General features: G+C 39.0%; 1 protein-coding gene across 1 annotated transcript in view; it reads left to right on the forward strand.

Moving 5' to 3' along the window:
• The window catches only part of SPAG17 (sperm associated antigen 17), a 361,237-nt gene that overhangs the window by 227,717 nt on the left and 115,733 nt on the right, over positions 1-17,787 (forward strand). The window contains exons 22-24 of the mRNA XM_004380343.2: positions 876-987; positions 3,063-3,221; positions 7,152-7,265. Coding sequence (XP_004380400.1) covers positions 876-987; positions 3,063-3,221; positions 7,152-7,265 — 385 coding nt within the window. The remainder of the gene's footprint in view (positions 1-875; positions 988-3,062; positions 3,222-7,151; positions 7,266-17,787) is intronic.

Genomic DNA, 17,787 nt, shown 5'->3' on the forward strand with positions numbered 1-17,787 from the left:
CCTGAGGACTTTTGTTTTATGTTCAGGCATAATCCATACTGAAGGCTGTGGTCTGTGATCTTCATCAGTAAGTGCATCAAGTCCTCTTCACTTTCGGCAAGCAAGGTTGTGTCATCTGCATAACCCAGGTTGTTAATGAGTCTTCCTCCAATCCTGATGCCCTGTTCTTCTTCATATAGTCCAGAATCACCAGGACATCTTTTAAAACGCAAATTGCTTTGCCCAACTCCAAGAATTTCTGCTTTGTAGGTCTGAGCTAGGGCTGGAGAATTTGCACTTCTAACAAGTTCCCAGGTGAAACCACGCTAGGAAAGCCACTGCCCTAAGCTCCCTTGTTCTTCTCTGCCTCTCAGAAGTAGTTCCATATCTTATCACCCAAGTGCCTCCACTTTTCCTATTTTCCCTAAAAATTAAGAATTAATAAAATAAGCTCCATTAACAACACTTCAGTAAAAAAAAAAAAATCCTTTAACACATCTTTAACACATGACCTTCTAAAGTGTCATGTCACTACACCTCACAATAACAGTTCACTTTAAACAGAAGATTAACAGCCAATTAAACAAATTTCTACTCACACTGCCTTGGCAATATTAGGATGATTTGATTTAGACTGGGTTATGAGGATGCCCCAGTGAACAGAGTTTAACGTCTTGGACCTCCTTTAGTTGTGCATCTCATTGTAACACCACAGACGGGGCTAAAAATAAGAAGAAGGCCTCATGGGTCTACAAAGACCCATGAGTCATGGGTCTACAGAGTGACAGAAAAATTAGCACAAATTAAGCTTATGGTGACTTTAATTGGCCAATACTGGTGAGTTGATTTTTGTCAGTTGCAGTTCCTCACTCAAAGCATAATGTTTTCTTTTCTAGTTTCGAGGATACAATATGGGAGATGTACCCATCCAAATCTCAGGGACAAATTACTATCTGTATCCTTCGGATGGAGGACAGATTGAAGTGGAAAAGACATCATTTGAAAAAGGTGCATTTTAAAAGCAGCTGGTTATTGGCTTGAAAGGTGTTACCCCATTTCAGACCATGTGGCACCTTAAAAGCTCTTCCTGAGTATGATGGGTGAGAATGGTGATGTGCCCACTGCAATTCATTTATGTGTCATATCCCACATTTTCAGACTTTAAATTCTTGTATCATAATGGACTCTACAAGCCATTGGTCAGCTGAGAGTTTAGCTTGGACACACTAATATAACAATACCCAATGTTAAAATATTAAAATATTTCCATACTATTGATAAATAATATAACAGTTACTGCAATGAGCACAGTCAGTAATTAATTAATAATATTAATCACAACACATCCTGTTATCTCAGAAACCCAGGGCACGCTATGAGTTTGTTCGGCTTGGACTCTGGGGCACAGAGCTCGGGGCCTGCTGCAGAGATCTGATTATTTCAACTATCGAGAAATTGCCTTTGGATTAAGAAGTCTTTAAGTGGGAAGGGTGTTTGGCAGGAGAGCTGAGAAGGAACTAGTCTGTAAAACCCTGAGAGGAAATGCTTAATTCTTCCCAAGGGAAGAGCAGGACCTGGGCTCTAGGGAAGCTGTTAGGGGCATACTGCAAGCATAGCTTTTCATTGTGCCTTAAGGACCCCTCAGGTGGTTTTGGAGAGCTATGCTTTATTTGACAACTTATCATCTGATGGGGGACAGTGGTCTCTGAGAGCGTGAAGAAGTCAGTGTGAGGGAATGTGATTAAGATCCTGTTTGTCAGAAGACGATGCACCCCAACAAGGGTCAATGTTAGCACATGGCTCCCCTTTCCTTCCCTCCTCCTATGACACAGCCCACCCCTGCCGTCTCCCTCTGCTCCCTCACTTGCTGGGGCACACCAAAACTCAGAGGGCTCGCAAGCACTCACCCAGTTGTACAAACCATGTTGTGCTTGCTTTCCTACTTTATTTCCCTTCTTCCTTCCTTCTTTTCTGCTTTATTCCTCCCTCTTTCCCTCCTTCTCTCCTTCCCTTTCTCTCTTTCCTTCTTTTATTTTTTTGTAGTTCCCTCATGACTATCAATTTAATAGGAAATCATTGCAAGAGTTAGATGCTGTTCCCTATGGAACCATGGCTCAGGAGCATCATTAAATTTTAATGATCACATCAAACAAAAAAATCACACCAATGATTTTTAAAGTAAAAAAAAAAATTTTAGAAATTATTAAAATGATTTTAAAAAATACTTGTTGTATAACGATTGCCAAAAAGTTTCATTTTGTTTATTTAAAACATAATTTTTTTTAATTTATACATCAGTATATATTTATTTATATTACCACATGCTTTACTATTGTTTAATGTTTTTAATATCACCCTTGAGAATAGTGTACAATTAGTGGCAACTAAAGATAGAGCTCACATAACTGAGAAGAGCACTGGACTCAAGTTTTTTTTTAATGCTATAGTCTATTTTAAATAATTATTCCTCACTCTTACAAAGATTTGCATGTGCGTGCAACATGTATAAGTTTCAGATGGTTCATAGTAAATAGAGTTTTGTCATCCTAACAATATTGTCAGTTTTGAGAGATGATAGCTCAGTCAAAGTTGGAAAGAATACTGTATAAAAAAGAAAAAAGATTAAAAAGGAAAAATGAGTCGGAATACTAAAAGAGAGTATGTGATGTTAGGAAAATTCTTGTCTGTACCTGCTAACAATAATAACTACTATAACTAGCATTTATGTAATTCTTTGTAAGTTGCAAAACCCATTCACATTAATTATCTCATTTAATTAGTCACAAATTTGATTATCGGTGTATCTTAGCCTCAGCCGATTTATTTCCTCTTGTAATCGATTGGCTTATGTGATTCTAATTGAGCTGTGACTAAAAGACTTGCAAATAGCTCCCTGATCCATCTACCCTTTATTCCTGGAATTCCACCACCCTTTAGTCCTTTAGACATCATTTTATAAAGGTGTTGATACTCCTAGGTATGTCCACTACCTGGTTTAAATTCTTTGCTGCACTAACCTCTTGTCAGGCAGCTTCGTGTGGCATCACGTTCAGCCTGTCTTCTATCCCATGATCATTCCTTAGGCCCAACTTTTATCAAAGTGAAAGTGAAAAAGGACAAGCACAGTTTTATGATTCACTTAAAAGACCCTGAAACAATTGTGAAAAAGGTAAATAAAAAAGAGGATCATTCTTCAGAAGAAGAGAAAGAATTAAAAAATGAGGAGCCAAGGCCTGAAACAGGTAAGCAGCTACATCTTGACCTGTGGAGGGTAATACTTTACTACTGTGCCAGCAAATCCATCCACTTGGCAGAAGCACAGATGGGTCCTTTGCACTTAGCACATGGGAGTTTTCTAGATGGTAACCGAGGTGTTGTGCTATTCTGCTTACATGCATCTTCCCTGATGTAGTGTGTAGTGTGGCCTAATCTATAGTGGGCTGCTCACTTGGTTTTGCCCCTGTAGCGCACCTAGCTCTTGATTCCAGTCGTCATACAGAGTCTTCCCAACCTTGTGTGTGGCAATATTGAGTTTGCAGTGTGCATTTTGGCCTTAATTTGGGTTTAACATTTGTACCAAGTTCAGTCTGTAGAACTCCAAACCAGTTGACGTCAAGTAGATTTCAACTCATGGCAACCCCACGTGTGTCAGAGTAGAACTGTACTCCATAGCGTTTTCAATGGCTGGTTTTTTGGAAGTAGGTCTTTCTTCCAAGATGCCCCTGGGTGGATTCGAACCTCCAGCCTTTTGGTAGCAGCTGTTTGCAACACCTAGGGACTCCCTCTAGGACTCAGGTCCCCGTTAATTGATTCCTACTGAAGGTTTTGATAAAGTACAGGGTCAGCGAAAAAAAGGAAGACCCTCAACCAGATGGATTGACACAGTGGCTGCAACAATGGGCTCAAGCACAACAACGATCGTGAGGATGGCGCAGGACCGGGCAGTGTTTCGTTCTGTTGTACATAGAGTCGCTATGAGTTGAAACTGACTCGATGGCACCTAATAACAACAACAACAATCTTTGGATGAAGGGTGAACCTCAGGAGTGACTTCATTACTGAGCATGGAAAGACTTCGTCTCATGTGCTTTGAACATGTTATCAGGAGGGACCAATCCCTGTAGAAAGACATAATGCTTGATAAAATAGAGTGTCAGTGAAAAAGAGGAAGATCCTCAATGAGATGGATTGTCACAGTGGCTGCAATAATGGCCTCAAGCATAACAACAATTGTGAGGATGGCGCAGGACCTGGCAGTGTTTCATTCTGTTGTACATAGGGTCGCTATGAGTCGGAACTGACTCGATGGCTCCTAACAATAGTAACACTGAAGTTTTAGCTTTACCCCAGTATTCTTTGCAAATCGTGGGATTTCTTTCTTTCCTCTCTTTATTACTTAGTTCTCTCTGTAGCACCATATTTCTTAGGTTGCAAAGACAAGGGAAAATGAGAGTATCTACCTGCTCAAAGGTGAGCTGCGAATGAGTCCTCCACTGATAAACACCGTGACACTTCCTGGTAGCACCATTTAACATCCTCAGGCAACACCACCTGGATAAATTAGTTGCTTTCTGCCCAAAGTGTTGTGGGTTATACCCGCAGAAATAGATTACTTAATTAATAAAGCTTTTTGGACTCAACATTAGTGATAAGATCAATAACTAAATCACCCAAGTTTTGTAACAGTGACAGTATTTCTCAAAACCAAGATAAAAACACCATGTCTGACAAGTATGAATGTACTCAAGAACTTTGCAACAGAAAACTTTAATTACTTTGTTTTACCTGGTAGTGAAGTATACAGACTATTATAAAAAATTAGAAAATGTAGAAATAGTTAAAGAAGGTAACAGCTGCCCATAATTCTGTCACCTCAGTAATAGCTATGGTTATAATTAGTGTATTTTTCTTTTACTTTATCATCATGAGCATTTTTCTACTTGTTATTCTTTGAAAACAAGCTTTTCAAATAGTATGGCATCATAATATTTCATTGGTATATATGTTTATCATAATTTATTTAATTATTTTCATGCTTTTACATATTTAGGTGATTTTCACCTAAATAAATAAAAATATGTATCTATATATGAATATATATTTATGTATGTATGTAAATATATATACCATAATTTATTTAATAATCTTCTTTTTTGCATATTGCTTCAATTACCTCAGGAGTCAGCGAACTATGGGCTACTGGCCAAATTTGGCCTAAAGTCTGTTTTTGTATGGGTGTGAACTAAGAATAGTTTTTACATTTGTAAAAAGTTGTTTAAAAAAAAAAAAGCAAGGAAAAATATGTAACAGACACCATACGTGTTCTACAAAGCCTCAAATAATAACTGTCTGGCCCTTTACAGAAAAAATTTGCCCACCCTGATCTAGATGAATATACAAATGGACGGAAGGGCAGACAGGAAGAGAGATGGAGAGATAGGGAGCAATGTTCATTGCCCACCACTGCTTACTTTCTTCTTTCCAATTTTATAAAGATTTCTGTAGTTTTTTATTTATTGTTTTTTAGTTTTATTATGTTTTCTCCTCAGACGGTTGCATCTCTCTGAATATCCTTGTTTTGGCCAACAAGTAAATGAGTGGATGATAGCTTGACTAGATATAGGACCCCTGAGTTGTTCTTTTCTCTCTGTGGCTCACAGTTGCTATGACAGTGTCTTCTACCCTCTAGTTTGGAATTTTAATCTGAGAATTCAGCTCTAGCTTCAGCTCAGGGAAATTTTCTTCTGTTATCATTATTGTTGTTGCTCTCTTTCATTTGTTCTTTTTTTTTTTTCTGGAGTACCTATTTTTCACATAAATTTGTCCACCAAGACTTTAAATAGTCTTCACTACTTCCTTCTGTTTAAATGTTTGCTCTGGGTTTTGAGATACTTTTTTCACCCCATTTTCCAAGAAACGCCTTTAAATATCAAAAGTGAACGTCTTCCCCTTCAGTTCATCTGCTGAGTGATTTGACTGGGAAAGCACGTTTTTAAATTTCAGAAAGGACTTTTTAAAAATATACTTATGTGCTTTAAAAAAAAAAAAAACAAGTGTTTCTTGAACTTTTTCCTTCCAAAACTTTTATTTTGCTGAGCATGTGTTCTACTTTTTCATTGTTTGTTCTCTAACTAATATTCCTCTCTCCACTAGGCCCCTCTTAGATAGGTTATTTCAAAGTACTTTCCCTCCAGTTTCTACCAACATACCCTCTTATTAATAGTGTATGAAGGTGCCTATTTCCTTGTAGAGGGACATTGTTGGTTCAGTGGTAGAATTCTCGCCTTCCATGAGTGAGACCCAGGTTGATTTCCAGACAATGCACCTAATATACAGCCACTACCTGTCTGTCAGTGGTGGTTTGCATCTTGCAATAATACTGAACAGCTTTCAGCAGAGCTTCCAGACTAAGATAGACTAGGAAGAAAGTCCTGGTGATCTACTTTCAAAAATCAGCCAGTGAAAACCCTGTGGAGCACAACGGTTCAATCCACAACCTGTCATGGAACAAAAATGCATCAGGTTGCCATGAGTTGGGGGTTGACTTGTCAGCAGCTAACAATAACATTTCCCTGCACCCTGATCGACACTAAGTATTATCTTTTGTTCCATTGGTCATTTGTATTTTACCATCTAGATATGATCTCTTTGTGGATCAGAATATTGTAAATTAGTATTGCCCCATATTGACTGTCTATTATAATAGAGGGAATGGAACTGAAAAAAAAAAAAAAAACAGGAAATACATAAATTCTTCACATATGCCTTCAGAACGTATGCTTAAACATATTTTGCTTTTAAATTATGTTTGATTGAAACCATTTTAAAATGTGATTTAAAATGTAAGGAATTTTCAGTGTGGAGATTTTCGAATGCATTTTAAAATATGGTGACCTTGAGATGGAATTGATGGTTTTCATTTTAAAATTCACACAAATAATCCGTCATATGAATAACCTGCATATGGCTATGCCATCAGCCAGTTTATTTCCTCTCTTCATTTTAACTTAAAATAAGAGTCATATATATTCCCTCTGACAGCCCTGAGAGCATGGTAAGGGTTAAACTGATTATTTTTAAGTTAGATAGAACAATTAAGATGTCCATTCCCAGCCTTCATGCTGAGTTTTGGTTACTTACTTTTCTTTTGACTAAATTTTTTTTTCTTTTAGAAGAATCAAATGTCAAGAAAAAAGCTATAAGCAAGTTTGGATCTTTTACTGCCACCTTGGAAAATGGAATCTGCCTCTCGATAAGTTACTATGGATCCAGTGGAATGGCTCCAGGTAAAATAAACACAATAGAAAGGATAAGTGTGTCCCATGGCCAAGGGTACCTGCTCATTCTCAGTCTGCTTCTCACTTACTGACAGGGACAGATTACCCAATAAGCAAGGTATGCACGGGCTTACTAAAAGTCTGTGTATACCTTGCTTACTGGTTAATCCACATGTGCTTATTGATAAACATGTTCTGATTTAATGCCTCTCATAGCTATTCCTGCAGAGTATGGTTATAAGATGTGTGTATGGGGGGGTGTGATATACATATATATGTACGTGTGAATATATATATATATATATATATGAGCCTTGGTAGCACAGTGGTTAAGAGCTCAGCTGCTAAACAAAAGATCAGCAGTTCAAATACACCAGCAGCTCCTTGTAAACCCTATGGGGCAGTTCTACTCTGTCCTATAGGGTCACTATGAGTCAGAATCGACTCGACGGCAATGGGTTTATATATGTGTGTGTGTGTATAGGTATACATATATGTAAATAATAAAAAATAATGCTTTGAAGTTTAAACGTTATTTATTATATATGTAGTCTTATATATAAATATATACGCATATAAAATCACACACATACGCACACATATATATGTATTCCAGTTATCTTTGTTAACTAGCCCATAAATGTAAGTTTGTTAGTTGGTGCCAAAGAAAGCATGATTTGCCAAGGAATCCTCTTAGTTTTCTACAAAATAATATTTTTATGAATCCTGTGATTGTGGAACTACTCAGTGTGTTTCAGGACATGAGTCTTAAAGGAACCATTCATTAGACATCTTGAAGAATTTCTCTACCCTGCTTCCAATAAACACATCATTCTCAACTTGGAGCTATTTTCTTACACACCACGAAATAGTATGTCGCTTTACCAAGAACCAGTTAGGAAATCTTGTGTGTTCTAATACATTTCAGAGGGATCTAACCACAACACAGACAAAAACAAAAAACAAAGCATTACAAAATCAAAAGGTAATCCCAATGCTGTATAGTCTTAAAACTACATTAAATCATTTGTGTGTTAGTGTAGATCATGGTGATCCAATTGTCTGTTTTACTGTGTAGTTCCTTTTATGCAGACACCATTCCCATGAATCATGTTTCTTCCCTTGTGCCAAATATCCTAGTACTCCAAAGAGTTAGAAAGTCTATTAAATTTGTTAATAGTTTTGCTTTATTTGGGAGTTTGTCTTTTAATATTGTATTTGATTTGTTTTAAGCCAGCAATTGAAGAAATCTTTTGGTGTCTAAGAAATTATTTATTAAAATCCATTATCACTGCACAGTAGCTAAGAAATCCTACCTCCTCTAAGCAGATTATCACTATTTTAGATTAAGACATTTACACCCTACTCTCTATCAACTATATAGCTCCTGCTTCCAAGTAATTTCCTTGTTCTTGATTTAATCCTCAAATTTTTATGTGATCATTCCATTTAAAACAATTTTTCCTAATTTCAGGCTGTAAGTGCTGCATTTGAAAATGTTCATAGTATAAATAATTAGTAATGTCTTGCTGCCTGAATTGTTCTTTAAAATTAAATGCATGAGTCTTTTTAAAAATATATTAGAAATTCCTTAAGCATACATACAACACTGATATTTAAGAGTTTTTATCTGCTAATGGCAAAACAAAATTTCAATCCTTTTCACCCCCTGTAATTGGGTATACACAACTAAGGATACTTTAATGTTCTTGTGGTCAGGAAATGGGTAATATATCCATGAAATAGGTAAAAACACAAAGAAATGCAATCAAGCCTTTGCACACTACTTCCTGTCTCCTTGCTAAGAGGCATGTGTCACTCTCATGCTTCACACTGCATATCAGATTTCCTACTGAGTAATGCCTGGTATTCAAGTGCCTCAAAATTCTGATCCCACCCTACCTTTCACAAGATCCCTTACACAAACTGCTCTGAGAAAGGATTCACAGAGCAAATGGCAGTAGCATTTGAGCTGGGTCTTTAGAGGCAAGTGGGAATTGACCAAGCAAAGAAACAAGGGTTTGGAATTTTAGATACAAAGAATAGTGTGTGCAAAACTCAATAATGTAAAAGCATAACATGTTTATGGAAAGGTAGTCTGTTCAGTGTAACCAGAGTGTAGGTTGTATGGAGGTATTCTACATTAAAATGCCCTTCTGCTGGATTCTTATGCCACTCTGTCCTTACCACATGACATTGTACCTGAGGGATTTCTAATCTGAACCTCAATATATGTTTACTGAGTGAATAAATGGATGGGGCTAGGGTGCTATTCCAACTGACTTTAATGTCATTCACTCATTTATATATCCTATAGTGCTTGGTTGCTAACCAAAAAGGTTGGTGGTTCAAATCCACCAGGGGCTCCGCAAGAGAAAGATGTAGCAGTCTGCTTCTATAAAGATTTACAGCTTTGGAAACCCTATGGGGCGGTTCTAGTCTGTCCTATAGGGTGGCTATGAGTTGAAATCGACTCAACGCCAGTGGATTTGGTTGTTTTGTTTTTTCTATACTTCCTATAGGTCAGGCAATTTGCTGGCATTGAGATGCTACCTGTACTCATTGCCATTGTGTCAATTCCAACTCATACAGACCCTATAGCACAGACTAGAACTGCCCCATAGGGCTTCCAAGGAGCAGCTGGTGGATTTGAACTGCTGACTTTTTGGTTAGCGGCCGAGCTCTTAACCACCACAAAACCAGGGCTCCATGGTATGTCTACTCAAAAAATTCACAGTCCAATGGGAAAGGAAACCATATAAATAGAGAATTAACTGTGCTAAAAATTATAAATAAACAGAGTACTGAAGACATAAAATACTTTAGAGAAAAAGTAACAACAACATTTGAGCTGGGAGTGTAGAGATGAGTGATAACTATTCAGGCAAAGAAGCAAGGAAAGGAAAGGGAATTCTAGACAGCAAGAACCATTTTTGTAAACACAAAGTTGTATGTGGCATGGCATCTTTATGGAAGGGTGAAAAGTTCAGTGTAGTTGGAGTGGAGGTAGATGAGGATCAGACTGTGAAGAGGATTACATGCCTTATGTGGCAGTGAGAGCAGCGGAGGTCTTTAAATAACGGAAGGGACAAGATCAAATTTTATTTTATGAATATAATTTTAGTGATAGTTTGGAAAGCATGATGAAGTGGTATTATTGGGGAGCCAGGACACCAATTAGAAAACTGCTACAAAAGTCCAAGCAAGAGAGGCAGCACCAACATGGCGCTTTAGACAGAAACAGTCCTTCTGCAGCAAAAACCCAAAAAACTAAGTAAAACAGATATAAATGTCAATCCTGGAACCCTAAACATCAAATAAAGGAATAAAGAACTTGATCAAGCACTGAATGGAATAAGAAACTGACAAAGAACAGAGAATGAGGAGAGCTACAGAGTGAATTTCCCATACCAGCTAACGCGGCATGGATTCATCATCTTGGACTACAGCCACCAAGGAATGCAGACAGGGAATTCAGGAAGGCAACTTCACGGAGCTCCCAACAAGCAACAGAGCACCCGGTAACCAGGGATACATGCATTCCCACCCCACACCCTTCTTCCCTGTATGAGGCCTCTGCTGCTTCCACTGTTGCTGTCGCTCAGCCAGAAAGACACCAGCTCACTGCCGCTGGGGCCAGGTCCACCCTGTCCCCACCAGCCAGCCCCTTCAGCACCATTTTTTTGTTTGTTTTTTGGTATTGTTTGTTTTTGTTTTTGTGTTTTTTTTTTTTTTTGCTTCTCTGTCTCTCCCTTCCTTTCCTTTCTCCCACCCAGCTAACCCCTTCTTAACAGGCTGTGATTTTTTAGTTTGTTGTTTTGTTCTTTTTTGTTATTTTGTTGTTGTTCTTTTTTTCTGTTTCTTTTCTCTCTCCTTTCCTTCTCCTGCCCACTCAGCCCTGTGCACTGCCCCTCCCCCTTCTTGTGGGGGTGTGCTGCAACACTCAGCTGAAGAGTCACTGCTTGTGGTCTCCCTGGGTCTGCACTGCATCACCGACCAGCTACCTCAGCACCATTTTCTTTATTTACTTATTTTTTGTTTGTTTTTGTTTTCTTTTATGCTGTTGTTTCTTCTTTCTCTATCTCTCCCTTCCTTCCTTTCTCCTACCCACCTAGCTCTGTGCGCCACTCCCCCTTCTTGGCGGGCCGTGCTGTACCTCTTGGCTGGAGAGCCTCTGGTACACGTCTTCCCCGGGTTTGCACCGCCACCACAGGCCAGCTCCCTGAGCACCACATTTTTTATTTTTCTTTATCTTTCCCTTTCTCCCTTTCCCTTCTCCCTCACACCTAGGCCCTGAGCTGGCTCTGCCCCTTCTTGAAGGGCCGTGCTGTGCCACCCAGCAAGACAGACATCAGCTCACTGCCACTGCAATTCCACCCCACCCCCAATGGCCAGCTCCCCCACCACCATATTTATTTATTTTTGTTGTTGGTTTTATTTTTTATTTCATTTTTTGTTTGTTTATTGGTTGGTTGATCTCTCTCTTTCCCCTCCTTCCTATCATTTGTCCCCCTCACCTAGCCCTGTGCAACACCCACACCCCTTCTCGACAGGCCAGCTGCACTGCTTAGCTAGAAAGCCACCAGTACATGGCCTCACGAGATCTACCTCACCTCCATCTGCCAAATTCTACTGCATTGCCATTTTATTTAATTTTTCTTCGTTTCTTTATTTTTTTCTTTTTTTTCTTTTGCATTTGTTTCTCTCTTTTCTTTCTCTTCCTGTCACTCACTTAGCTCCGCACATCACATCCTCTCCCTTCCCTCTTGTCTATCTGGGCTGTGCACTGAGTTCCACGCCCTGAGTGGCACCAACACAGTCCCCCAGGCCCCACCCTGCACTGCCCCCAGCCCCGCCTTGCCAGCCTCAGTTTGTGCCACAAACTACCCATCCCTACCAATCCACCCTTGCTGGACCCACCCTGCTGCACTGTAGCTGAGTGACTGGCCCTGGATACCTAGACAAGCTGGTGAGAAGTGTTGTCTCCACAGATGAGCAAGCAACAAAACATCCCCAGCCTGCCTGCCCAGACATAACCAAATAAAACAAAAAAGCCAAGTGAAACAAACAAATCTACAATCAATAAATGAAGAAGAAAATAATTTCTGAAAGTCTCAGAGACAGCAGACAATATCAAAATATATTTATAAAAACAGGAGAGAATGGCTCCAAAAAGTGACCAAAATAAAACACTGGATGACCTTCCACTACAAGAAAAGACACTGGAACTACCTGATAGGGAATTCAAAACTCTAATATTCAGGGCTCTCCAAGAGATGAAGGAAAACATAGACAAAAATAGGGAAAAAATAGACAAAATCATGGAAAATACAGAAAAAAATCAGAAAATGCAGAAAAAGCAATGGAAGAATTCAGGAAAATAATGCAGGAAGAAAATGTCAAAATAAACAACTAGAAATTGTAAAATAACAGCAATTAGATATACAAAAGATAAACAACAAGATTTTAGAAATAGAAAGTACAATAGAAGGGATACTTCTGTATTCATTCTATGAAGCCAGCATAACCCTGATACCAAAACCAGGCAAAGCACCACACAAAAAGAAAATTACAGACCAATATCTCTCATGAATATAGTTGCAAAAATTCTCAACAAAATTCTAGCCAATAGAATTCAGCATCATATAAAAAAAATAATAAACCACAACCAAGTAGGATTCATACCAGGTATGTAAGAATGGTTCAACATTAGAAAATCAATCAACATAATCCACCACATAAAAAACACAGAATAATCACATGATCGTCTCAATTGATGCAGAAAAGGCATTCAATAAAGTCCAATACCCATTCTTTATAAAAACTCTCAATAAAATAGGTATAAAGGGAAATTCTTTAATATGATAAAGGACATCTGTACAAAACCAAGAAACTCTGGTGACATAGTGGTTAACACTTCAGCTGCTAACCAAAAGGATGGCAGTTCAAATACACTAGATGCTCCGTGGAAACCCCATGGGGCAGTTCTGCTCTGTCCTATAGGGTCACTATGAGTTGGAAATGACTAGATGGCAATGGGTTTTATACAAAACCAATGGCCAACATCATTCTTAATAGAGAGAGTCTGAAAACATTCCCCCTGAGAATAGGAACAAGAGAAGGATGCCCTTTATCACCACTCCTATTTAACATTGTGCTGAAAGTCCTAGCTAGAGCAATAAGGCAAGAAAAAGAAATAAAGGGCATCCAAATTGGTAAGGAAGAGGTAAAACTATCCCTATTTGCGTATGATATGATACGACATATAGAGAACCCAAAAGACCCCACAGGAAAACTACTGGAACTAATAGAAAGATTCAGCAGAGTAGCAGGATACAAGATAAACATCCAAAAATGACTTGAGTTCCTACACACCAATAAAGAGAACTATGAAAAGAAAATCAAGAAAGCAATACCATTTATAATAGCCCCTAAAAAAAAATAAAGTACTTAGGAATAAATCTAACCAGGGATGTAAAAGACCTGTACAAAGAAACCTACAAACACTACTGCAAGAAACCAAACAAGATCTACAAAAATGGAAAAACATACCATGCTTACAGATAAGCAGACTAGATATTATGAAAATGTCAGTTCTATCCAAAGCAATCTACAAATACAATGCAATTCCGATCCAAATACCAACAGCATTCTTTAAAGACATGGGAAAACTAAGCGTTAACTTTATATGGCAAGGAAAGCAGCCCCGGATAAGTAAAGCACTATTGAAGAAGAAGACTAAAGTCAGAGGACTCACACTACCTGACCGCAGAACCTACTATACAGCAGCCTGGTATTGGTACAATGACAGATACATTGACCAATGGAATAGAATTGAGAACCCAGATGTAAATCCATCCACCTACGGTCACCTGATTTTCGACAAAGGCCCAAAGTCCGTTAAATGGGGAAAAGACAGTCTTTTTAACAGATGGTGCTGGCAAAACTGGATGTCCATCTGCAAAAAACTGAAACAGGACCCATGCACAAAAACTAATTCAAAATGGATCAAAGATCGAAATACAAAACCAAAAAGTATGAAGAGCATAGAAGAAAAAATAGGGTCAATGCTAGAGGCCTTAATACATGGCATAAATAGGATACAAACTGTAACTAACAACACGCAAACACCAGAAGACAAGCTGGATAACTGGGATCTTCTAAAAACTCAACACTTACACTCATCAAAAGATTTCACCAAAAGAGTAAAGAGAGAACCTACAGAGTGGGAAAAAAAATTTTGGCTATGACAAATCTGAAAAAATTCTAATCTCTAAAATCTATAGGAAAGTCTAACACCTCTACAACAAAAAGACAAATAATCCAATTAAAAAATAGGCAAAGGATATGAACAGACATTTCACCAAAGAAGACCTTCAGGTGGCTAATAGACACATGAGGAAATTCTTGCAATCACTAGCCATTAGAGAAAAGCGAATCAAAACCACAATGAGATACCATCTCACCCTGACATTACTGGCACAAATAAAAAAAAAAAAAAACAGAAAATAACAAATGTTGGAGAGCCTGCTGGGAGCTTGGAGCTCTTATGCACTGCTGGTGGGAATGTAAAATGGTACGATCATTTTGGAAAACCATATGGTGCTTCCTTAAAAAAGCTAGAAATAAAAATACCCTACGTTCCAGCAATCCCACTCCTAGGAATATGTCTTAGAGAAATAAGAGCCATCACACGAATAGACCCACGAACACCCATATTCATTGTAGCACTGTTCACAATACCAAAAAGATGGAAACAAGTGCTTATCAACAGATGAAGGGATAAACAAACTATGGTACATACACACAATGAATGGAATACTATGAAATAATAAAGAACAATGATGAATCTGCAACACATCTCACAACTTGAACGAATCCGGAGGGCATTATGCTGAGTGAAATAAGTCAGTCACAAAAGGACAATACTGTATGAGACTACTATTATAAAAAGGTTTACACACAAAGAGAGACAATCTTTGATGGATACCAGGGAGAGGAATGCTGAGGACGGAAAAACACTAAGCAGACAATAGATAAGTGTAGCTTTGGTGACACGGAAGACAGAACACAATACTGGGAAAGTCAGCACAACTTGACAAAGGCAAGGTCATGGAAGCTTCATAGACACATCTAAACTCCCTGAGGGACCAAATTACTGGGCTGAGGGCTGGGGACCATGATCTCGGGGGACATCTAGCTCAACTGGCATAACATAGTTTATAAAGAAAATGTTCTACATCCTACTTTGGTGAGTAGCATCTGGGGTCTTAAAAGCTTGTGAGCAGGTGACTTCTGGGCAACGAGGCGCTTTAGTCAGAAGCATCATGCAGTCCCTCCGCAGCAAAGATCAGAAAAACTAAGTCAAACAGAGTCACACATCAATCCTGAAACTCTAAGCATCAAAGGAAGAGACAAGGAACTCAGCCAAGCACCAAATGGAATAAGAAACTGACCAAGAACAGAGAGCAAGGAGAGATAACATGCAGAGATCCCATATCAGCTACTGCAACACAGATCCGCCATCTTGGACTCCTATCGGAGATCATCGAACAGAGGGTATGAGAAAGCAGCTTCACAGAGCTTCCAGCAGGAGGCAGAACAACTTGTAACCAGCAATATAGGCTTTCCCACCCCCCACCCTTCTTCACCCTAACTTAGCCTCCTCTGCTTCCTACAGCCATAGTCTCTTGGCTGGGAAGCACCAGCTTCACCTGGTGTCACTTGGATTCCACCCGCCTGCACTGGCCGGCTCCCTGAGTGCCTTTTGTTGGCTGCTGGTGTTGCTTTTTTCCACTTTTTTAGATTCCTTCCTTACCTCTCATCACCTCCCACTCCGTTCTCTCAAATACCTGGCTCTGTGCGCCATCTTTGCTTCTTTCTGAAAGGCTGCGAAACACCACTTGACTGTGAAACCGCTTCCCAGCCCATGCTGCCACGCTGGTGGGACACCTGGGGCTTTTTTGTTTGTTTGTTTGCTCTGACTTGTTCTGTTTTGATTTGTTTGTTTGTTTTCTTTTTCTTTTCTTGGCTTGGGAGCCCATTCTAGCTGGGCAGTACCGCATGGCTTAGAAGCTACTCCCTTACTCTGCGCAGATGCACAGGGACATCCCTGGGGGCATTTCTTTCTCTTCTTTTTTTTGTTTTCTTCTCTCTCTTATTCCCTTTTTGTCTTTCTTCATTTCCAGTTTCTCGATTTATTCATTTTTTTCTTTTACCCTTATTCTTTTTTTTCATTTTTGTTTCTCCCTATTTCTCAGTCTCTCATCTCTCCACTCCAATAACAAGCTCCCTTAGCAGTCTTTTTTGTTTGTGTGTATGTTATTGGCTCCTGTTCCTCTCTCCTCTCTTTCTTCTTTTCCATACCCATATTAGCTCCACACATCACAGTCTACCCCCTCCTTCCTGCCTACCTGCACTGTGCACTGAACATCACACTCCCAAGCAGCACAGGCACTGCCTACTGGAACCTGCCCTGCACTGACTCCCGGTCCGCACTGTCAGCCTTGGTACGTGCCACAAACAACCCATCCCAGTGACTCCCCTTCAGCTGGACCTGCCCTGCTTTACCATACCTGAGTGACTGACCCTGCCCATTGGAGAAGGAGGTGAAAAGGATCATGCCCACAGATGAGCAAACAACAAAGAACACACAGCCCGCCTGCTCAGACATAACCAAATAAAACAAAAAAGCAGGACAAAACAAACAAACCTACAATCAATAAATGAGGAAAATAACCACTGAATGCCCTGAAGACAGCAGACAATATGAAAACATTTAGAAAAACAGGACAGGATGGTTTCAGTAGGCGTCCAAAATAAAACAACAGATGACCTTCCAGTAGAAGAAAAGGCACTAGACCTAACTGATAGGGAATTCAAGTCTCTAATATTCAGAATTACCCCAGAGCTGAAGCAAAAAGCAGACAAAAATGAGGAAAAAATAGACAAGTTCATGGAAAAGGCAGACAAATTCATGAAAAATACAGGAAAAAAAAATGAAAGATTCACGAAAATAATACAGGAAGAAAATGCTAAAATAAATTCACAGCTAGAAATCATACAAAAACAACAATTAGAAATCCAAAAGATAAACAACAAGATTTCAGAAATCGACAGTGTCATAGAAGGTCTGAGGAGAAGTTTTGAAACGATGGAAAATAGAATCAGTGAAATTGAAGACAAACACTTGGATACAACTCTGAGGAAAACTCAGAAAAAAGAACAAAGAAAAATGAAGAAACTCTGAGAATTATGTGGGATACAATCAAAAGCAAAAATCTGTGAGTCTTCAGAGTTCCAGAACAGGGGGAGAAAACAGATAACATGGAGAAGATCATTGAAGAATTGCTGACAGGAAACTTCCCCAATATCATGAAAGATGAAAAGCTGACCATCCAAGAAGCTCAACAAACCCCATATAGGATAGACCCCCAAAAGAAAATCACCAAGGCATATCATAATCACACTCGCTAAAACCAAAGGCAAAGAATCCTGAGAGCAGCTCGAGAAAAACAAAAAGTCACATACA

Source organism: Trichechus manatus, unplaced genomic scaffold (genome assembly GCF_000243295.1).
Source record: "Trichechus manatus latirostris isolate Lorelei unplaced genomic scaffold, TriManLat1.0 scaffold00073, whole genome shotgun sequence".
Taxonomy (NCBI): Eukaryota; Metazoa; Chordata; class Mammalia; order Sirenia; family Trichechidae; genus Trichechus; species Trichechus manatus.